The sequence below is a fragment of the Balaenoptera acutorostrata genome, chromosome X (assembly GCF_949987535.1).
Source record: "Balaenoptera acutorostrata chromosome X, mBalAcu1.1, whole genome shotgun sequence".
NCBI lineage: Eukaryota > Metazoa > Chordata > Mammalia > Artiodactyla > Balaenopteridae > Balaenoptera > Balaenoptera acutorostrata.
In genome coordinates, this window is record NC_080085.1 from 114,686,319 (window position 1) to 114,710,400 (window position 24,082).

General features: G+C 37.4%; 2 protein-coding genes across 4 annotated transcripts in view; one reads left to right on the forward strand and one right to left on the reverse strand.

Annotated features, from left to right (window-relative positions):
- The window catches only part of STK26 (serine/threonine kinase 26), a 64,905-nt gene extending 45,272 nt beyond the window's left edge, over positions 1 to 19,633 (forward strand). For both annotated transcript variants that reach the window (XM_057538685.1, XM_057538686.1), the window contains exons 4-12: positions 7,156 to 7,212; positions 11,691 to 11,799; positions 11,885 to 12,042; positions 12,962 to 13,147; positions 14,255 to 14,403; positions 15,972 to 16,065; positions 16,490 to 16,552; positions 16,635 to 16,771; positions 17,834 to 19,633. In XM_057538685.1, coding sequence (XP_057394668.1) covers positions 7,156 to 7,212; positions 11,691 to 11,799; positions 11,885 to 12,042; positions 12,962 to 13,147; positions 14,255 to 14,403; positions 15,972 to 16,065; positions 16,490 to 16,552; positions 16,635 to 16,771; positions 17,834 to 17,858 — 978 coding nt within the window. In that variant the 3' untranslated portion in view covers positions 17,859 to 19,633. The remainder of the gene's footprint in view (positions 1 to 7,155; positions 7,213 to 11,690; positions 11,800 to 11,884; positions 12,043 to 12,961; positions 13,148 to 14,254; positions 14,404 to 15,971; positions 16,066 to 16,489; positions 16,553 to 16,634; positions 16,772 to 17,833) is intronic.
- An 89-nt stretch (positions 19,634 to 19,722) lies between these two features.
- FRMD7 (FERM domain containing 7) overlaps positions 19,723 to 24,082 on the reverse strand; it is a 57,003-nt gene continuing 52,643 nt past the window's right edge. For both annotated transcript variants that reach the window (XM_028164588.2, XM_057538684.1), the window contains one exon: positions 19,723 to 22,597. In XM_028164588.2, coding sequence (XP_028020389.2) covers positions 21,581 to 22,597 — 1,017 coding nt within the window. In that variant the 3' untranslated portion in view covers positions 19,723 to 21,580. The remainder of the gene's footprint in view (positions 22,598 to 24,082) is intronic.

Here is a 24,082-nt window from a genome sequence, read left to right on the forward strand (position 1 = left end):
GTATTAGTTAGATCTTTGATTTTCAGGGCTTACAGGGGGGAAGGTTTTTTGCTTGTTTGTTTGTCCATCTATCTCTAGGCCAAAAGGGTGTGTTTATAACCCATCAGGCTGTTGGCCTGCACAAATATTGATGCTGTCTTTTTATGTTCTGCTGATCAAATATACCCTAGGATAAACTATCTATATTAGTTAATACTGATATAGAAATTCATCGATTTCCCTGGCTCTTTACAGAGCCTAACCTTTTTTTTTTTTTTTTTTTTTTTTGGCGACGCTGCGTGACTTGCGGGATTGAACCCAGGCCCCCTGCAGGAGAAGCGCAGAGTCCTAACCACTGAACTGCCAGGGAATTCCCCACAGAGCCTAATTTATTCTAATAGTACGTGAATTAGGTGACTGTGGCTGTAATGCATAGTAGAATGAATCATTAAATAGCCAAACAGTCACTATGTGTCACACACTGTACTAGGTTATGGAGATGTAAAAGTGAACAACTCCTGCCATTAAAAAGCTCACAGTCTCATATTGCACTAAAATGGTGTAGATTTTGTGATTGAATGTGTACAAGGTACAGATGAAGCATAAATAAGAAAATGGTCACCTCTACCCTTTTTTTCCATGATGGTATGAAGGAAAGGCTTCCAAGAGGAGGTGATACTGCTGGTAGCTCCTATGCAATATACTTTTAAGTGTTAGCCATTACTCTATTTTACTGTATACCTAATTACTTGATTCTTTGTGGTTCACTTTGCTTTTATATTCTTTCCTAAAAAGCTTATTTAGTGGGTCAGATTCCTTTTTAGGAATCCTATGGGGGTGGTCATTCAATCTCAGTGGTTTTAGGTCTCCCTTCTAATTTCCATAGCAGGCGTGGTTGTAGGCAGCCCAGGGAATTTGTTGGTGGTGGTGGTGATGTGTGTATGTGTTTTGCTTATTCTGGTTTACTCTTTCTGGATTGAATCCTTGTAATTCCAGACCCACTCTAGAGCAAATCTGAACACTTGCTATTTTTAGGCACCTGTATCAGATAAGCTAGTTTTGGTGACTGACTTATATTAAAGAAGCCCTATTTAAAACGTGCTATTGTATATTATATTGAAAATGGGTACTGACATGGTATTGAGTTTTATTGTTTGCTTACAACCTTTCTTTATTCATATTCAGTACTCCCATGGAAAATGAACTGTAACTCTGTTTTTATTATTTATTCCTAAGATTTCACATTTAAAAAAATTTTCCTTATAGTATACATGTACCAGTCACCCAAAAAATACTTAATCTTTTAATAAATTAAACTGATAGTTTGTTTTCTCCAAATCTTGATTGTTTAATGTTCTCAGGCCAGTTAGTGATACAAAACTGTTATCCAAAATGTCTTCTTACAGAATTAAACTGCATTATTTTTATCTCGTTTACCCGTCATTATTTAAAATACATGATGAGAAAGCCTACTTTGAAGAACATGTTACTTCATGATAAAATTGTAGAAATTCACAGATGGCTGCTATTGATTATATTTGTATCTAGATTATTTGTACACACACATATTATCTCTATATGGATATACATATATATGCACAAAGAAAAAGAAATATGATTTTATAACTCTTTAATACCATTTATTTAAATTACTTTCTTAAATTGACCACTTGTTTATTTTCCATTTATATTAAACCATAGTGTGACTTTACAGGCTTAAATTTTTTTAAACTAAAATCACATCAAATATAACAGGGTTCTGTTTAGTTCAGTCAGTGAAATCAAGGCTACATCCCCTAAGTACCATCGGAGAACTGCATCATCAATCGACTTATGTTCTTGTTGTGGCCCATCCTTCCGTTTCAGATGACATGGGAGAGTTTGTGAGTCAAGTAAATTGAGTAAAGTAGGATACAGGTTCTTCTCAGGTTGTCCTAACACAGGACATAACCAAAACCCTCACTGTTAGCTGGAGGAAAATTTATTGCACTTGAGAGAAAATTACATGCTCTCTGAAACCGTATGTAGTTGTAGTACTTTCCTTGAGACATGCAAAAATGTACTAGGTATTCATTTTGACTGAGCTCACTGTATAACTTCGTTTTTAAAAACAAGAGTAAAAACCAGACAGACACATCAGTATGACCACAATATTTTCCTTTAATTTTACTTCACTGCAGATTTTCTTGACAGACAAAGTTAGTCTTTATGACGAGTGCTAAAATAAGCAAACCCTTCCCTTCTGATCTCATAACATTGGAAGAATCTTTTATAATCTTTAAATATTTTTCTAGTTCGATGTAAATCTTAAAATGAAGCTCACTCAGGCATTGAATAGAATTTGAATCATGCCTTTATTTGCTGCTGAAAATTGCTTTTAGATTTCTGTTTATGTTAAAGAAATATGCCCCCCTCCACATACCACAACGACTGATATTTATTTAAAAAAAAAAAAGAATTGAATGATTGAAGTAAAATATTCCAGAATAGAGTCTGTACAGTTTTGTTTCCTTCTCATTATTTTTCCTGAGACTTTTGTGTGTGCTTATTTCCAATGTATGGTGAGTGTTTCTGGAATATTTCTGGAATATTCTTTCATTTTTAAAATCATAGTTTTCTTATAAAACTTGAAGGAAATTGGAGAGGGAAATATTTCCTCCTTGTACAGTGGTTTTTTTCCTCAAAATAAGAATAGCTTTAAACTTCCTATAATACACCTCTAAGAAGCCCCATGTTAGATTCTATTCAGCAGATATTTATTTTTCGGTCACCTACTCTGTGCACTCCTCTCATTCTGCATATTTGCCCTGGTCAGTCTCATCTACTTTATTCTGACAATTTCTAAATTCATGTGTCTGGTTTCAGCCTCTCTCCTTAGCCCCAGATAGGTATATCTAACTTATCTCATATCTCCCACTTATCTGTGGGTAGGTGCATCAAGTGCAATAACCCAAAAAGTGGGGAATAGCATTTAAAGTGGGTCTTGAGTATGATTTTGATAGGGTTTGGGATGTGAGGGTGGGGTATAGACAAGGCATTCTAGACTGGAAGAAAACGATTCCAAGTTGGTAAAGTATCTGGCAAGATGATCTCTAGTATTCCTTGCAGTTATATAAGATTTCACATTCTGTTTCTTTTTTTATTGTGGTATAATATACATCACAAAAGTTACCATTTTAACCATTTTAAATGTACAGTTCTGTGGCATTTCATACACTCATGTGATTTTGCAACCATCACTAGCATTCATCTCCAGAACTTTTTCATCTTCCTCAACTGAAACTCTGTACCCATTAAACTATAACTCCCCGTTCTCTCCTCACCGTAGTCCTTGGTAACCACCATTCTACTTTCTGTCTCTATGAGTTTCCCTACCGTAGACTCCTCATATAAGTGGAATCATACAACATTTGCCCTTTGGTGACTGGCTTATTTTACTTACACATGCTGGTTTATGTGGTCAGTGTTATGATTGGCTATTTGCTTCATAGACCAACCTACTTAATTCAACATGTACTTGATCTATGTTCAATAATTATCTCATAAATATATATAATGGGTATTTTAAATGTTTTTTTAAACATTTTTTCTATGAGCAAATGAATTCCAAGTTCCACAGTAGCATTTCTTCCCCCTTTAGCCAAGTGTCTGCTTTAGTGGCAAATTCAAAGGCCCCATGGGGTGATGGAGTTGATACTCCAGACACCAGTGATTTGTTAAAACTAGGCTCCAACTTCTCCCCGGTAAACAGTATAACTCTGAAGTACTTAACTCTTTTTAAAAATTTTTATTGGAGTATAGTTGATTTATAATGTTATGTTAGTTTCAGGTGTACAGCAAAATGAATCAGTTATACATATACATATATCCACTCTTTTTAAGATTCTTTTCCCATATAGCCCATTACAGAGTATTGAGTAGAGTTTCCTGTGCTATTCAGTAGGTCCTTATTAGTAATCTATTTTATATATAGTAGTGTGTGTATGTCAATCCCAATCTCCCAATTTATCCCTCCTCCCCCCTTACCCCCTGGTAACCATAAGTTTGTTTTCTACATCTGTAACTATTTCTTGAAGTACTTACTCTTTAGGGGTTCTGAATTTTGGAACAGAGAGCCATTTCCTAACTCCTAACTGACCACCCGTGTTGATGCAGGGCTTTATTTTATTTATTTATTTATTTTTGGCTGTGTTGGGTCTTCGTTACTGCACGTGGGCTTCCTCTAGTTGCGGCGAGCGGGGGCTACTCTTCGTTGCGGTGCGCAGGCTTCTCATTGCGGTGGCTTCTCTTGTTGCGGGGCACAGGCTCTAGGAGCGTGGGCTTCAGTAGTTGTGGCACGTGGGCTCAGTAGTTGTGGCTCGTGGGCTCTAGAGCACAGGCTCAGTAGTTGTGGTGCACAGACTTAGTTGCTCCATGGCATGTGGCATCTTCCCGGACCAGGTCTCGAACCCGTGTCTCCTGCATTGGCAGGTGGATTATTAACCACTGCACCACCAGGGAAGTCCCTGATGCAGGACTTTAAACTTAATTCCTCCAACCCATTGTTAAAACATTTGGATCATTTTATAATTGGAGAAGTGACATTTTTCCTTCAGGGACTTCCTGTACTTAAATGTGCCAGATATATGGTTATGGTTTAGAGGTTTAGAGTCACTTGGCTCTTTTGGATTTGTAAACCAGTATGTAGATATCATCTTAGCCTTTTAAATTATTTAAGAACAAACCAAACACACATATTTGCATTCTCCAACACAAACATCTTTCACCAGAAATCAAAGATAGAAATTGTAGTCCCCCAAAAGAATACAAACACAGGGTCTAGGTTTTTTGGTTGGGTTTGGTTTGTGACTGGTATTTTCATTAAGACCTGCTGTGGACAAGGAACGAGTAAGAGCCTGCGTGGGTTAAGCTTCCTTGAGTAGGGAGGAGCCCCACCAGCTCGCCATTCCTGCCTGTGCCCACTCGGGCCTCGCTTCAGTTCCCCTGCCTGCCTCGCAGTCTTCTGAATGTCTGGACCTATAACCATTCTCCAGCGAGGCTTGTCTGCAGAAGTGACAATCAGAAGGAAGCAGCCAGAAAAGCTATGAGGCAGCTCTGGTTCCCTGCCTGTTTCAGAAGAGTCCTAGTTCCACCGAATAGCTCGCTTGCAAAGAGGAAGCCTTCTTTTCAGATCGGGAATTTGCTTAGTCATAAGTTTAATGACTTTTTAAGCTTTCTATGAATACATTTTGGTAAGTTTCTGTTTTGAATCGGTACCAAAAAAAAAAAGACACACATTGTTTTTAACTTGGAAAACAGGTGCTTTCATTCATGCAGAACTGCAAAACAGATAAACATGTTTTATAAGATCTTTTTATTTTTCTTTGAATGTCAGGTGAATGGGAAGCATTCTGAATTCATGAGGTAGAATGTAGTACTTAGGGAAAAAACGTGGCAAAAGAAAAACTTCTCAGGCTGTACGGCATTGTGAGAAACATTTTTTTCTTCTGTAGAAAAAAGTATGAAGATGCATCAGGTTCACAGTTCTCATGTTCTGAGTCCTAATTTCTATACATGAAAACAAGTTACATGAACCACTCCTGGAACTCTTCTCCTCTCCCACTGTTATGGGGATTTATTTCCTCTCCTTCCTACTGTATACACCACTCTTTCTCTTCTCAGTTCAAGCTGGCCTGCTGTGACAGGAGAGAGTTGATGTCAAGATGGGCGGGGGACATTGTTCCTTTCTTTCTCTTATACATCCTACATAATGTCAGCATCTTAATTTAACTGAGCCTTCCCTCCCCGGACCCTTACCCTACAGCACAACCCATTCCCCCCACTACAGTGTCCCCTAAACACTCATCATCATGTTATTAGAGTCCATTCTCTGCCATAATAAAGCCCCAGTCTCATGGAGACACTTGACAATTTTGAATGGAACTCCTGAGTACTTCCCAGGGACTTTGGAGTTTGAGGACTCCTGGCAACAGCTTGAGAATCTTCATTCCACAGCTGGGACTGTAAAGGTGAGAAATGTGTTCCTGACATCCCAAATTGAAGCACGACACTGAATATATTTTCCCCTAGAAACATTGTTATGGTATAAATGGTAGTGTCTCTGGTATCCTTTCTGCTATACTATGGATACCTTTGTGTTAAATTGTCTTTTTGGAGGACACTGCTCCAGGAACCTAGGCATTATTTTTATGGGAAAATGCTTGCTTTCCAAATTCCAAACATCTTACTTAAAAATGGACTTTTGGAACACAATCCATTCACAACTTGGCCATTGGCCAGTTTAGCAAAACCAACCATTCCACTTCCAGTCAATTCCGTGGTCCTACAATAATTCAGAGAATACCACTCATGAAATGGTATGGAGAGAGAGATGTCTCCCGTATTTCAAACTATAGCTGAAAGAAAAATGATTTAATGATTTAGCTGATGTAGCTGAATGGTGTGTGTGTGTGTGTGTGTGTGTGTGTGTGTGTGTACACCTGTTTTGTAATTCAAATACACGTGTTCCCCCTATGAGCTCCATTTCCTCTTGTACAACTTACAGTGAAGTTAATTCTACATGGATTAATCATAATGCTTTTTAAGCTACACACTCCCTTTCTCTTATCCATTTACCTCGGGGGAGAGGGGAGTCAGTGTTCTTTCTAGGTTCCATATGTGTATGAAAAATCCCCGTTAATCCTGGTTGGTGAAAGTTGTAAAGTACATTAAAACAAAAGCCAAAATCTAAAATAAGGCACAATACCCAGTGTCCTCAAACTCTAAAATCACATGGGAAGTACCCAGAAGCCCCATTCAAAATTTCTACAAGTCTCTATTTACCTCCTCATTCTTTAATGTAACTATCTTTTCCTTTCAGTATCATTATTCCAAATAATTTAAAGCAATGGTTTTTTTCTGGGTTTTATAAAAGTTGCTAACAGTTAAACAATAAGGAACAATAATGTGTTATTTATTTAGCTGTATCATATGCTAAATAGGTTTCAGGGAGGGCCAAGACTCAGAACTTGACTTTCATTTGTAATATTCTATGGAAAAATATATTCTGAGTTCCAAACAACTAATTTTAAACCTATATTTTAAAACCAGTACATTAGTATGTCAGATTTAACATTTATGCTAGTATGTTACTTGGCTCAGGTTTATAATTATTAAACTATTTCATGGCTTTTACAGGGTTCAAAATTATGGATAATAATGGAATACCTGGGTGGCGGTTCAGCACTGGATCTTGTAAGTATTTTTAAATAATTACACACATATATCCATACTTGCACTTTTTTCTTTTAATTGGAGTAAGCAGTGGTTTTTGGACAAGCTAAGTGGTTGTTTAGTTAATATGTTCACTCTGTCTTCAGGACCACTACTCTTATATAGATTCAGCTGTATTGCAGGGTTCCACACGTTGCTGGCATTCTTAAAGTATATAAGAAATGCAAACAGCTTAATAAAATAAAATTCCCCCCAAATTAGGAATGAGTGTGTGACAGTTGCCGTCAGTTTAGAGTTTTACTTTACGTGCTTATCCCTGAGAAGACTCAGTGTTCTTAGATTTTTTAAAAAGATATCATTCAGATAACTGTCTCTAAAATTGGCTCTTGGGTTCTGACCAAGAAGGCCTACAGACCCAGCTCTCTGCAGAGTTCTCTCTGCCCCTCTATAGGTCATTTGGAAATGTGATGGCATCTTTGTCACAATGACTTGGAAGTGCCACAGCCATTTTAGTGGGCAGGGACCAGGCTGCTACAATCCTGCAGTGTGCGGGAAAAGTTCTAACCAATGAAGATATGTTCGTGCATGAAATGTTTTTGAGAAACACTGGTTGTTTTCCCCAAGTGGTGTGATTCTGTCAGTGTTGTTCCCCTCCTTTTAAATCTTTATTAATATGACATTGTATTTAAAATGCAATATGAATGACTAGAGACAAGTCTGTGTAGTAGAATAACCACTGGGATGGCCTGTGGGAGTTTGAGGTTCTAGCGCTGGCTCTATTTATAACTAACTCTGTGACTGTGAACCAGACGCATAAATTCCTTGGACTTGGCTGTCCTATAAAACAAAGAATTTGCACTAAGCTCCTCTTCCATGTTTAATATTATATGACTTTTATATAATATGCTTCTGCCTTTGAAATGATAGAGTCTGCTGTTTCTAAAAGTAATTTTAATTCTTATTTTTTAAAGTGGAGATGAGTTTTTCTGACTGAAAGTAATCAAATATTTTTTAAAGGCTTTCATCCTGACTGCCAGTGACTCCACAAGTTTCAAATAATCCTGTGAACAGAAATGACCATAAGCGATTTTCTTCCCTTTAAACAGAACCATACTTAAATCATTCTAAAGAAATGGTAATTAAACTTGATGGAGAGCCTCATCTTCTAGGAATTCATCTCAGTTTAATCAGTTGCTGAGTTAGGTCATCCTTCCTTGTGCCTAATGTAATTCTTATATCCTAAAGCTCGAGTTCATTTTTTTCTTTCTCTCTCCTCTCTAGTGATAGAACATAACTGGTGTTTCTTTGGATAATAATCCTTCATGCATATGGAGTCAGGTCTCATTCTCCTCTTGCCGTTAAATGATCTCAGCTCTATTTCTCTTGTCACATGGTTTGATTACACAATAGTTTTTTCATTAGCTCCACAAGAAGCCTCACAATTGCTCCACGAGCCTCCTTCCACTTCTTAAATATTAAGAACCCTTTCCAAATTTATCACAGTTAACTGGCCCCCAAAAGTGCTTACCATGTCGCTTCCTCGTTTTGTAGGCATTGGCAAAGCTAGTGCACTGCTTTCATCCGGATTTCTGATAGCAATGTGAAGCACTGGACACTGGCCCAGCCCTAACTAATACAATCTGTATCCCCAGTAGTAGTTTGGTCAGTTTTATGAAATCTCTGAATGAAAGGATTGTGAGATCATAATCTCATTCTGCCATTCTGATCTCCACCTAAATACAACAAATACCTATTAGCATAAATTCAATGAACTTAGAATGTTCTTAAAATCAAGAGACCTAGATCCTAGTCCTGGTTCTGCCATTGACTAGCTGGCTAATATTGGGCAAGCCATTGGACCTGTGCCTCAAATGTTCAATGAAGAAACTAGATGAGTAATCTCTCTAATTCTGTTTTTCTAACCCTAACACTTAATGATATTGTGATTTAATTATAAACCTCATTTGACTGGACTTTGTAGGCAGAGCAAGTGATGAGAAAATGTGCTATTTCTGCTTCATATATAGTCCTGTACGAATGAATGCTATCATTTGGGGGAATCTAAGAGAGGATCAGGCTTAGAGGAGGGCACTGCTACCAGGGACAAGAGAAATCAGGAGGGATGCTGGGTAGAGAGCGTTCATCCCTTAAGCTGGTGCCTGACTAATGGAACATGATTATGACCAGTAATTGATGTCAACATTATATAGTGTATACCTCAAGATTCCCTCCCATTCTAACAAAAATAATTAGTTGTATGTGAACAGACTTTGAGCATACTGTACATTATTTTATTGAATTGATTATACCTTACTTCTTTCCAAATAAAATTGCAGTGACTTACAACAAAAACACATATAATAAGGTTAAGAGAATAAAACATGAGCACCAAGGGAAAAAGTTGGAAACAATATGCTAACTGTAAGAGAAAGCATAGCAGAACATGCTGCGTTAGGGACTGGCTGGAAGTCAAAAGAGTATGGGGAACACCCCCAAGCCCACAAGTAGATAGTCTTGGAAAGGGAAAATGTCCCTCTCTTGAATATCCTCAGTTGACAACAGAGGCAAATCACACAAGGCCAGTACACTGCCCTGGGGGCAGAAGTGTTAGCTATTAGAGACATGATATGGTCTTCAGTCTTTGGAGAGAAGCTCAGTTGTGCACTCCAGGGACAGTCGACCAAGATCTTGCATCATCTCTCCCAAGGTTGCATTGGACATTTTTTAAAAAGCAATCTGTGTTCCATCTACTTTACCTTCCTTCTCTTTCCAACTCCCTTATTTCTCCTTTTCTGATCATTATCATCATGGCTAAAGAAACATTTTAACCACAACGTTTGGGACAGTTTTCTGTCTGATAGTGAACAAGAAAAACCCAGCTCTGCCACCACCCCATTCCCATTCCCCTGCCACCCAGGCGCCCCTACCATCCCCCTCCGGTACCCAGTTAAGTGAGATTTTACTTTTACTGAATTTTAAACTGGACCTAAGTATACCAGATAAGCTAATGGGTCTGTAGGACCACTTTTCTGTTTGTTTTTACTTAAATATATTTTTAAAATTCTGTATTATCCAGGGCACTTTTAGAAATCCTTCAGAATGATAGCTAGTACCTTTTATATGGACCTTGCCCAATTTCCTAAGTGACTGAGGGTATACCTCCTCTGGCCCTGTCAACATTTTATGATCAGTGATACTAAGTACTAATCTTAAGTAGTCTGACATTTATCTTTAACTTATTTGGTAGTACCTCAGAATTTCATTGCCAGCAATCAATAAAATAATATGCCATTTTCACCTTTTAGATGACTTTAATCACTGCTGTTTAAATAGAAACTTTTGGGGTGGAAGTTGATATATTTGAAAGTAAACAGATAATGTTACCTAGGAAAGGCACCTATTGAACTATGAACATCCCTGGAGTATACTATATATCCAGAGCATAGTTAATATTAAATGGTGAGACCGAAGTGTGGTTTCTATTTTAAGCTGTTAAATTTCAACATGAAAGTGCCCTTTATTCAGAATAAATATGGCATTCATGAAAGATGAAATACAGAAGGTGCCAAAGAGCTGTGAATCCCTCCCAGTGTGAGGCAGAGTGGGCAATATTTGATTTTCACCACCTCTTCCCTCCTTCCAGCAAACAGAACTCTACCTCAGCTCTGACTTTAGATTCCCACCCTTTCCTGTAATAATATTGTACAGTCCACTGTTTGTGCTTTATGAGATACCAGAATTTTAAAATAACCATTTATTTTAAGGAGAGATTTTCAGATATTCCATTACAAATTCTCCTGAAACCTAATCATTGCTTTCCTTGTATTACAGTTAAAACTACTGGCTTTAGTACAAGGAAATGTGTTACATTTATTTGAAAAACCGTATCCCTCCATGATTTGACATTTTTTTTTACAATGAAAGTCTGAATAGTTTAATTATTATATTCCTAGCTAAAATTTAAATCTGAATCTCAAAAAAGGCTCTATGCTTTATAATGTTTTTGAAATACACAAATGCTAAGAACTGTGCTACAGCTGACCTATATGATCAAATTTGGTTGCTGCAAAAATCTTATGGACCGTCTGATCTAAAAATCAGTTCGGTGTAAATATTTAATAAGTTTTAAACAGCAAATGCCAAAATTTAAGTAGCTGATTTCTTTTTTCCTATCTGAGAAAAAGAAAGCTAGTTCTGTCATTATTTAAGCATGTTTCTTAGATCATTGACGTAAATATTTAAGAACCTTAGGATTTGGAGCTAGTATATAGGTTGTACTATCTTTCAAGATTAAATCTAATCATTAAAAAACCCTTTCTTCCCTTTGACTTAACTTTCCTCACCTTTTAAAATTTTATCATTTGTTTAAATATTGGTTTAATAAGCAGAACTGCTTCATATATCTAAGCGATTCTCTTATTTCAAAGAGAATGTCAAGTTCGAACTTCATTGTTCCAAACTTTTACATGTATATGTATGTATGTGTTTTTCCCCCTAAGCTGAGAGCTGGTCCATTTGATGAGTTCCAGATCGCTACCATGCTAAAGGAAATTTTGAAAGGTCTGGACTACCTGCATTCAGAAAAGAAAATTCACCGAGACATAAAAGGTATACAGAAGTCTAATGTGAACCTGAGAAAAACAGATGCATTCTGAGGAAGCTGAGGGTTTTTTCATCTCTTTTTCCCTCCTAGCTGCCAATGTCTTGCTCTCAGAACAAGGAGATGTGAAACTTGCTGACTTTGGAGTTGCTGGCCAACTGACAGATACACAAATTAAAAGAAATACCTTTGTGGGAACACCATTTTGGATGGCTCCTGAAGTTATCCAGCAGTCAGCTTATGACTCAAAAGTAAAGTGTTACCTGTACAAACTATTTTGTTTTTAATATTAAGTTTTATATAGCGTACTATCCTATTTAATAAACTGCCTTAATACTCCTTCCTTTTAAAGTATTCCTAAAGCTAGGGTCATGTCAGATGTTGCTGGTAAATCATACGTTCCCTTGATGCTGGTAATATTTGGACCTTCTTCCCTTCAATGGTCTTTCATCCTACTTGGAATACAATCCAAAATTCTTACTATCACATATGTGGCTCTCTACAGTCTGACCCTTGTCTACCTCTGGCTCATCTCTTATCACTCTCCTCTATTTTCTTTTTTTTGATCTCTCTTCACTTCCACTTTTTTTTAAAATTAATTTTTATGGACCCTCTATTTTCTATCTGCTTCAGCCACAGTGGCCTCATTGCTGGTCCATAAACACAGCAAGTCCCCTCTAGCCTCAGGACCTTTGCACTTGCCTCTCCCTCTATCTGGAATAGCCTTTCTCCCAGTTAGGTCTCTGCTTAAACATTACCTACACAGAACAGTCTTCCCTGGCCATCCTGTGTAAATTTGCAGCCCTTTTACCTTATTCATTATTCCCTTATCCTGATTTACTATTTTCTTCACAGAACTTAGTACCATCTGACATCCTATTATTTATTTATTTATCTGTCTCTTCTACTAGAACATAAGCCCCTTGAGAGCAGGGATTTTTGTCTGGTTTGGTCACCACCTGAGTCCTCAGTGCCTAGAATACAGTACCTGGCACAAAGTAGGGGATTTGATCATTTTTTTAAATAAATGAATGATATTAATAAAAATTTATTAACATCACATTTCTTGAGACACTTTCATATTGTATGACCGTTAGACTCCACAGGTTATTTTGTGGCAATATGTTGGAATGGAATTTCAAGGTAATTGTTCTTTCCTCCTTACCTTAGGCTGACATTTGGTCACTGGGAATTACTGCTATTGAACTAGCCAAGGGAGAGCCACCTAACTCGGATATGCATCCTATGAGAGTTCTGTTTCTTATTCCAAAAAACAATCCTCCAACTCTTGTCGGAGACTTTACTAAATCCTTTAAGGAGTTTATTGATGCTTGCCTGAACAAAGACCCATCATTTGTGAGTATATGTGCTGCGACTACTATTTTCTATGATCAGATCTACATAGAGCCAGTGTGGTTTGTTCAACAGTGAGGAATACAGTGCCTGTGAAAACTGTCTAAGATCCATCCAGGAACGTGATTCTTCCCTCTATGTTGCTAGTTTTCTTTAGTTGTTGACAAGATCCGTAGTTCCTTCTCTCCTTCCCCTGCATCTTTTTCTCTTTTTTCTGTGGTCCCTAGCTTCTTCTTTATTCTGTTGATCATTTCCTATTTCAGGGGGAAATAAAGTTCATTTTCTAGGATGTCATTATGAAAGTATATATATAACTATTCACAATGATTTTTATTCAACTGTGTTTTCATTTTTCATGAAAAGTTGTTTGCGTTTCACTATTTTTTATTTAATGTTCAGAAATTCCAACATGAAGTTGTACACGTTTCCTGAAGTCTAATGAGCTCCATTCATTTACTTGGCAAAGTTGATTACACTTGTTTTACTGTTTTTAAAATAAAGCCGCCCGATGACTTCGAGAAACTAGAAATATACAAGAACTGAATTTGATGTGACAATTTTTAAGTTACTAATGAATATTCTCATATTAATAAAATACTAGGGGGGAAAATATCCCCCACAGCACCTGGTGTTTGTATTTAGATGCAATATGAATTAATGTGTGATGAAGAAGGAGGTCATATGATATGTGCAGATAATAACAAAGTTACAGCCTTGCTAGTTTTCATCCTTTTTTCCAATTTGCAGTAAATATAGTAAAAGTATTTTAAAGCACTATTTTGAAACGTTTTAAAATTTTTACTTAATTATCAAAGTCCTGCCATGTGTTTCTCTGATTTTAAGAAAGCCCTGCTGCCTGTTGCTAGTAGATAGGCCACCTTTTGCCCATTGGGCTTTAGCAAATTGGTACCAAAGTAGTGAATTTAATTTGGTTGCCTTGAGCCACTTCAAAAATAGAATTAGCTATTGTCCTATGGCATTTTAGTTGTCCTCATATCTGCAGACATACTTTTACACCTTTCAGCTTAATAACTGAAGTGATTTCTTATCACTCCTTGCAATCAAAAGAGCCTAGAAATATTCATGCATCCTTTCTTTTTCGTTCCTTAGCGTCCTACAGCTAAAGAACTTCTGAAACATAAATTCATTGTAAAAAATTCAAAGAAGACTTCTTATCTGACTGAACTGATAGATCGATTTAAGAGATGGAAGGCAGAAGGACACAGTGATGATGAATCTGATTCTGAGGGCTCTGATTCGTATGTACCAATTATTTAATTTTTATGTAGATAGCCCATTTTAATATTGCATATATTTTAACTGTGATCCAATATGCTTTCTCTAGCATAAAATATAAACCTTATTCTAAAGTTTGACTTTAGAAACTGTGAAAATCTTTTAAAATCACGGTCTGTGAAGTACAATGAATTTGGAAACACGTTTTTTTCTTAGAAGTGAATTGCTTTAGTTTTAAATGGTCTCGGTCTAACCCCTAGTGGATACTTGAGTATATTACAAAATTTTGGAACAAGATTCGATTTAAGGTGTTTTACTGGTTTGCCCAAAGTGATAAGGAGCAATGTCTTCTCTTACTTTGATGGCAACCTGCAAAATCCCTCTGGAGAACTAATGTTTCCCACCTCTTGGCCATGTACCAAACCGTGAACAGACCGGGACATTGAAATATTCATTTATATCTCATTTGTACCCCCTAAAAAGTTGCATTTTTTTTTTAAAGTTTTGCTTTATTTATTTATTTATTTATTTATTTATTATTATTATTATTTTTTTTAATGAGGATCTTGAATCAGATGCGTATGTTTGATTGATTGATTTTGGCTGTGTTGGGTCTTCGTTTCTGTGCGAGGGCTTTCTCCAGTTGTGGCAAGCGGGGGCCACTCCTCATCGCGATGCGCGGGCCTCTCACCGTTGCGGCCTAGTTGCATTGTTTTTTAACTGCAGCATTTATACTAACATTTCAGCCTCTAAGTCCATAATTTAATTTACTCCTTTGCTAGCTGAATTGACACAAAGACAACACCAAATTTCTTTAGATACTACTTGCATTTATGAGAAATTGCCCAACTTTTAAAAGGTCTAAAAGATACCAGGATAGTTGTTTTTACTCTGTTCTATTGGTTGTTGGCCTTAGCTGCCCATGAGAGTCACCCATGGAGCCTTTCAAAAATGTAAATCAGGGCTTCCCTGGTGGCGCAGTGGTTGAGAATCTGCCTGCCAATGCAGGGGACACAGGTTCGAGCCCTGGTCTGGGAGGATCCCACGTGCCACGGAGCAACTAAGCCCGTGAGCCACAATTGCTGAGCCTGCGCGTCTGGAGCCTGTGCTCCGCAACGGGAGAGGCCACGATAGTGAGAGGCCCGCGCACCGCGATGAAGAGTGGTCCCCACTTGCCGCAACTAGAGAAAGCCCTCGCACAGAAACGAAGACCCAACACAGCCATAAATAAATAAATAAATAAATAAATAAAAATTTAAAAAAATGTAAATGAACTATACTCCAATATAAAATAAAAATTAAAAAAAATCATAAGCCACACTACAGGAGATCCTGATCTAGTCAGTGGGAAGGGGTTGGGGCAGGGCTTTATATATAGTAAGAGACCTTCACGTGTGATTCTGGTACACACTTAGAGTTGAGAACCATTGCTACTCTTCAGTAAAAAGCAGTGTCTATTTGAAACTGAGATCAAATGATTTTTTATACATTGGGACAATTCTCCGTTCGGAGTCTGGCTGCATTGATTAGGTATTTTCACCAAGCTGTATCATTTAGGAACTTATAGAAGTATCTTTGGCAATCTCTTTAGGGAATCCACCAGCAGGGAAAATAACACTCATCCTGAATGGAGCTTTACCACCGTGCGAAAGAAGCCTGATCCAAAGAAACTACAGAATGGGGCAGTATGTATATGGAGATGATCACTTCCTCTTGGTAGACTTTTTCGAACTATGTAGTGAGAGTATGATGGCCAAAAATTGTTAGAATTTAATACCCCTAAGTGCTCATCTACCTCACTGTGTCCAGAGTAGGTTTCATTTGCCATTCATTTTGAGCTAATTAAGAAAAGGTCATAGAAGTCATTTAAGTGGCCATTGGTATGTTTTAAAATGCATTTTACCTAGAGATAGCTAAACCCAGTGGAATCATGTATATCAGTTGTAATCCTCTAAGTTAGAGAACTCCTGGATGATGGATGGGAATTAGTGATGGGAAGAAAGCATGGAAACTTGCCCTGTATTGGGTCTTTTGGGAGGAGGATTCCAATGAATGTACATGAATGATTATTTTAATTTCATGTGTATAATCTATAATATTTGTTCAAAGGAGCAAGATCTTGTACAAACCCTGAGCTGTTTGTCTATGATAATCACACCTGCGTTTGCTGAAGTAAGTACAGATTCATTAGCTTCGGATATCTATTTTAAGAAGTATAGTAATTTTAAATGTTATAGCTATTGATCTTTCTCAGCTTAAACAGCAGGATGAGAATAATGCTAGCAGGAATCAGGCAATCGAAGAACTGGAGAAAAGTATTGCTGTGGCTGAAGCTGCCTGTCCTGGCATCACAGATAAAATGGTGAAGAAATTAATTGAAAAATTTCAAAAGTAAGCTTGAAATGTCATTTTTAAAAAACTATTTTGACATTTTCTGTTGGATGTTCATTTATGATACGATAATATAATTACCTACTTGATTCAGTCATTCCGTTTATTCCTAACAAAGTCAATTCTTAATAGTCATATGCTTGAAAACTGTTTTGTTTGTTGCCCATCTTAAACATTAGCTTTTGGAATTATTATCTTCGGGCATTACAAGGTAGTTTTCCACTGAACGAAATGGCCTGTTTTTTTTTGTTTTTTGTTTTTTTTCCTTTCCCTGTTAGTAGGAGTACAGACAAAAGGTCAGGGGACATGTTCTTATTTGGACCCTTGTAAATACCACTGAGGAATGCTTTCATTCTTGCCACTACTCTTATCACACTGCTGTTCACATTGTTTCAGTGCTAAAGTTCATTAAGTTTAACCCCCATAAGAAAAGTTAAGGATTTTAGGTAGAGAAACTCAAATGAAGACTCTAAAAGGTTCTTATGTTTGATTTCAGTTTCTATACTGCCTCTTGAACTGTTGCTTTAACTTTGTTCACATTCAAAAAGGTTCTTACATTTAATTTTTAAATTCCCTTTTAAAACAAGACTTTTGTATGCATATACAAACACAACTCCTTAGCTCAAGCAAGTTATAAAAAGCACTACTAATCTTAGCCTTAATCCCATTATATTGCTTCTCAGTGCATCTTTATATTCCTTTGTATTTGTGATGCCGCTGGGACCAAGTTGGAACAAACCATACAGCCTGTAAAACACATACTCTCCTAGATCTTTCTGGCTGATAAAGCCTATTTATACTCATCAGCTAAAGCCCCTCTTAAAATCCCTTAGTTTTTAGTGGAAACCTCCCCTCTTTTCCAATTTGCAAACAAATCAATTGGAAGTTGTAAAATCAGACCCAGAAGGGATTTTTGAACCGCTTTATATTTTAACGTTTACATGATGAGATGCAATACAATTTTTGTTTGCTGAATCAATTCTTTCATTGCAGAGTTCATACAGATGTAAAATAGACACATGCATAGTTGTATATCAATTTAAGTTTTTCTTAATTTTATAGGTGTTCAGCAGATGAATCCCCCTAAGAAACTTCTTGTTAGTGGCTTCTATTTCATATGGACCCAGAGAAACCCACCAAAGCTACTTCAAGCTTAACAATGCTTAACTCATGAGCTCCACGTGCCTTTTGGATCTTTGCGACATTGAAGATTTGGAAGAAGCTATTCAACTATTTTGTGATGGTGTTTATCATTTTATATTTTAAAGAGATTATTTTGTAAGGAATAACTTTTAATACTATAGTTTCACCTGTATTCTAGTAAATGTTGAGATACAGTTTTGCTTTTAGGTATCATTATTACTTAAGTTACTAGGATGAATACCTTTCATGTTTTGATCTTTAGTTAACTGTACACTCATGAAACATACAGGTCTTTTAAAGTCATCCTAAATATTCAACTTTTGTAATCATCAAGCCTCAAAAAGCTTTTTTTTTTTTTTTTAAACACAAGCATATTCTAAAAATGACTACTGGTGGGGAGGCGGAAACAAGTCACACGTTCTTAAAGCAGAAGTTTTTAATAAGCTCTTAGAAATGAAACCTGGAAAACTATTGACTCTTCTCCCAAGTGGGTATGATATTCCAGGCAGCTCAATGATGATCACATTTGAGAGCCCTGCGTTTGATACATTTAGAGGCAACATGTAGCAACAGAGGTACCTCTTGGTGTGCAGTATTTACTTTCTCTTATAGAAGAGACAATTGACCCTTATTTAACATGGTTGGAAAGTTAAAGCAATACTAATTAGCCAAGGATGGATTTTTGGTAATACCGGAAGAATTAGTCAGGATTCATTTTTAAAATCAACTCAAATCGCATATTATATGCTTGGATTTGGGGAGCTTAAAAGAAGCTGATTATCATGTGATTATAAATACCTGATCAACAGGTATGAATATAATTTACACCAGCATATTTTTGTCATGGTCATAAAATGTCCTATAAACTATTTATACATTTTTTTCCTCATAACTATCCAATACATAAACATCATTTGTTCATTTTTGAAAGGGTATTTAAATAAGCATTTTCTAGTTCATATGAAAATAACCATAGTACAGGATGATTTCTGTCCGTACAAAGGTAAGTTAGACTGTACAGTTAATTTTCAGTTATATTTATGGTACTGTTACATGGGTAATACCTTTTTCTTTTAAGCCCAGTATATATATTATGCCTGCCTAAGTTCTGAAGTGGGGCTATATTTCAGTAGTTGTAGAATTATTGATATTAATTAGTTTTGATAGTTAATGTTTTATTGTTTGGATCTGAACAATTTGGTTTTTGCACAAAAGTCATTTTAATAAACCTGAATAATTGCCAAATATTAGAAGAAAGATTTTCTTCAAGTGAAGAATACAGTTTTTAGTCAAAGCAGCCATTACCTCTTCCTTTTTTGTAATAATACAGACACTTGAATAAGTTGTTGTGTCATATGCCAAGAAAATTTTTTCATTGGTGCCTATACTGTAATAATTACTTTTAACACATTGTATTTTGAAGTAATAGTTCAGTTAAATTTTTCACCTGCTATGGAACTGAAACTCAATTACAGTTTATAATTTGTAGAGGTCTGGTAATAATTTTGAAGCTCGTATCATGTATCAAATGAATATTTTTGTAAAAGTAAAAGCAACAAATTTTTAAATTGATTATTTGAAACTTTACAGCGCAGCTGCACTGTGGATAGAAAATTGTATTGCTTATTCATTATAGTTATTAGTCCTGTAAAATGTTTCTGGGTAAGGATACTTCAGTGTTTTGGGGGGGTTAAAAATAAATATTTAAATTTCCTGGTCCTCAATGTTCATTTTCTTGAGGTGGGGGTATGGTGTGGTATTTTAATTGTTTCAAATCATTTCTCCTGTCCCCTTTCATTTATTGTTGGAACTTTAACACCAGTGTTTCCATTGGAAACTAGAAGGTATTCTCCATATTTTATTAAACATTGATTATAGCTCCAGTGAATATGTCCTGATTTCTGCCTCCTGTCCTGACAAAATTATTAATAGAGTTCTCTTTCACTCAAAAGTATCCTTCCTAGGTTACACAATAAACTTTATGGTCACCCTAGTTATAGTTTTATTAGGAAATTTTATACAGATTTGAACGCTGTATTTCTCTGGGGGAAACAAATTTCACAAAGATTTCTAGAAACTGAGATGAGAAATAGCATATAATCCTAAAAGAATCTGAGTTTTTCCTGGAGAAAAGGTCAAAGATGAACTTAATATAGCTTTGAGTATCTATAGGATTAATATATAGGTGATTGGGTTTCAATATATTCTTATTATTAAATAGCTATTCTAGACTTGTGAGTTACCGGATTCGATTCCAGGAGCAGGAAGGAAAGTGCTAGCATGTTGGAAAGAGGTAGAGTGAGGTATATTCAAAGGGATTTTTGTGGTGTAAAGACTAGGAGAGTAAGAAAACTATTCCATGCATCTTTTCTCCATTCAGTCATATATAAAAATAGCTTGCTTACATAATTGCATCATTTCTTTGAAGTCACTACCTAACATTATCTTGTAAATATGTTTTACTTACCATTAAAACCAATAAAGAAAATAAATAGTTCTCAAATAGAATGCTATACCTTCCAAGGGAAATAATAGAGAAATTTTGAATGGGTCAAGAATAGAATTTTGGTTCATTAACTCAGTCTGGAGTACTATCCTTTTTTTTTTCAGCTACCCCAATTCTACCACTTCTCCATCCCTGACTATACATTTTTACCTGCTTCCCTCCTTTTCCTTGTTCTCTAAATGTCCCTTCCCTTAATTATAGGCTAGAGCCAATCACTTCTGAAATTGACTGAAACAAAATGAAGTTCATACTTACAACTTAATTTTCAAATAAATGGGTTTCCATCACTCTTTATTAAAATGCTATTCATCTCATTTCCTTGCCTACATGCACGCAACAAGATATGGCCAAAAAAAATGCTTGCAGGAGAGATCACATAAACAGACCAACATGTTAACTTTTATCTTTCACTACATATTACAGCTAGTTAAGAATAGAGAATAAGTCAAACATCATATTATCCCCATCAGGCAGATGTCTGGCTTTAGAAATTGATCAATTCCTGAATTTCCGAGGTTTAGAATTCTGCCAAGTCCTAGGTTAATTATAAACTGGTGTTCTGTTGAGAGGATCTATGTTCCTTCTTGTTCCTGAAATATAGGAGAGCCATGCTCCCCCCAACATATGTTATAAAAATTGAAGTCTTTAACATAAAACAGGGCCATTTTTACTGGGTCCCACACGAATAATGAGGACTGAAACCTTTAGTTGTAGTATTGTTTAAGAACAAAATGACCAACACAGTCACAGTCTACTAAGTCGCTAAATGATATCAGGAGCCAATTCTATAGGTCAATCCATACTGTCACTGTTCTTCGGTGTTGAAGAGCCTGACCTTCGTTTATAATGTCTCTTTGGGGAAATGTATAATGGAGATGACAAATACCCACTTCACTCTGCTACGGGGCTGGTGAGGAAAGGGCATGTTCCAGAATGATTCAGAGGGGATAGAGGAGTGAGGCTTGAGGAACGGGGCAGAGCTGGATCTTTCATAAGCTAAGTGCCTAAGCTTAGAAGAGTCCCTTAATACCAATGAATAGTAACAAAGAAAGTGGTTTTTGCAGAAGGTTCCTTATGTTTCACCTAAGTTAGTAACATGGAATTGGCCTGGAAATGTTCATAGGGTTCACATTTTAAGCTAAAAAGTAATTACATGCTTTTCACAAAGTCCTATCTTCAGCACTTGATGTATTGAAAGAAACATCTTCATCTTCTTCATCTAGCTGTAGACTACCAGAAGACAAGCGGATTCTGGCCATGGGTGAACTTATTCCTTTGTCATACAAAGAGTAGTAGTCTGGTTTAAGAATCTCTGGTTCAGAATCACTGGATTCACTAGCTACATACCCTTCTGTTGCTCCCTGATCCATTAAAACTGTTGGAAACTCCTGCTCTGCAAACATATATGTAAACAGGTCAGCTTTACGACTCAGAGCAGGACAAGGCCCTAAAGGTCTAAATTCTGATCCAAAAGGAAAACGGATCGTTTTCATGTCTGATTGGCTCTGGGACCGTTTAGGGGTTGGCTCTTGAATGTTATATGCAAATGCATCTTCTAAATTTGGATCTTCCTCTTCTAGATCTACATTGAGGTTGCTCCAGCCAGTAGTTTGGGCCATAGCTTCTTGGAGTTCTTGGAAGTCTTGCTGAAAGCTCTTCCTTCTGAGGTTCCCTGGGCTTCTTTTGGCTGGCTTCATTGCGGTAGGCTGTAGACAGCTGTCTGGCCTTTCCCTTTCCTCTGCCGTGATTGGAGACTGTCTGGGCACCTGGGGTGGTCTGTCCACATAAAAGAAGACTTGAGGAGGCATAATATCTGTGTAAGTTAGCTGCCTTGCTGGACTCACTTTGCTTGTAAGGCCAGAAGATGTGCTCGTGTGATTGTCAGCAAACTTACAGCTTGTTTGGAAGGAGCTTAAAGGACTCCTTTCCTCAAAGTAGTCAGGATCGGGGTCAGTGGTAAAGACAGGGTCTGTATAAATAAAAGGGAACGAGGAACTGCTCTGGGACTGATGTAGTGATGTGGGATCTGCCTCTGGTTTGGAATGCTCCAGCTCGGCTGCAAACGTCACCTCCACGGCAGAGTTTCTCCTCCTGCTGTCCAGCACAGGCTCAGAGGCGTGCACTCCATTCACATTTCGGTAGTACCCGCTGCCATAGGCTAGTCTCAAATCTTCCACCTTGAGAGAAAGAACATGTTGGTGAAAGAAGGGAAAAGCCATTTGGTTGGGGTGGGGGCAGGGATCTAAATCAGCCTTGAATTTTGCAAAGGTAGTTTTTCACAAAGGCCTTTCAACCCATGTTCTATGCCAGGGTTGATAAATAGATACATAAAAGGTAATAAGTTGTACCACATCCCAATTTATGTGCTGAAAAATAGACATGACACTTTCCTTTCTCAACACCATCACACTCCCAGCCTCCGCATTCTCCATCTACTTGAGCCAGCATCGTACTTCAGACAGTATGGTTGAGTAGCTGTATTCGTGAGCTAGGAGTTCTGCCTTTTGGTCCTGGCTCTGCCTTTATTTGCTGTGTGACCTTAGGCAAGTCTCCTAACCTCCCTGTTTCAGCCTCCTCCCTATTTTCTGTAAAATGGTGGGGAGGAGGGCTGTAAATGGCATGAGACGGTCAATCATTAGATGGTACCTTCCAGCATTATACCTCTGTGATGCCTTTCAGATAAAAATTGCCTCTGACTTGAATGAAGACAGAGTTCATGAGACCTCTAATTAATTTTTTTCAAGGGAGAGCAAAAGAAAAATAACATGGTTCATACTATAAAACTCAAATGAAGCCATCATCTCACAGTTCCAGGAGAACAGCACTTTGTTCTTAAATTAACAAAGTTACATAGGAAAAGTACTTTAAAACCTTGACCCAAGGGACTTCCCTGGTGGCGCAGGGGTTAAGAATCCGCCTGCCAGGACACGGGTTTGAGCCCTGGTCTGGGAAGATCCCACATGCCGCGGAGCAACTAAGCCCGTGAGCCACAACTACTGAGCCTGCGCGTCTGGAGCCTGTGCTCCGCAGCAAGAGAGGCCGTGACAGTGAGAGGCCCGCGCACCGCGATGAAGAGTCTCGCACCCCACTCGCCGCAACTAGAGAAAGCCCTCGCACAGAAACAAAGACCCAACACAGCCAAAAATAAATAAATTAATTAATTAAAAAAATAAAAAAAAAGAATCCGCCTGCCAATGCAGGAGACACGGGTTCAACCCCTGGTCCGGGAAGATCCTACATGCTGTGGAGCAGCTAAGCCCGTGTGCCACAACTAGTGAGCCTGTGCTCTGGAGGCCACGAGCAACAACTACAGAGCCTGCGTGCCACAACTACTGAAGCCCACGCGCTCCTAGAGCCGGTGCTCTGCAACAGGAGGAGCCACCGCAATGAGAAGCCCGCGCACCACAACAAAGAGTAGCCCCCGCTTGCCGCAACTAGAGAAAGCCCACACGCAGCAACGAAGACCCAACGCAGCCATAAATAAATAAATTTATTTATTTAAAAAAAAAACTTAACCCAAGACCTTATAGCTTCCTCTAAGCCTTAAGATTTTCATAGGTAAAAAAGCAGCCTTTACTTTTAAAAATACAAAGCCATAGAAATTCGTTTGGATCTGCATTTTGCAAGATGTTAGCAATACAGGTTGCAATTTAAAGACGTGC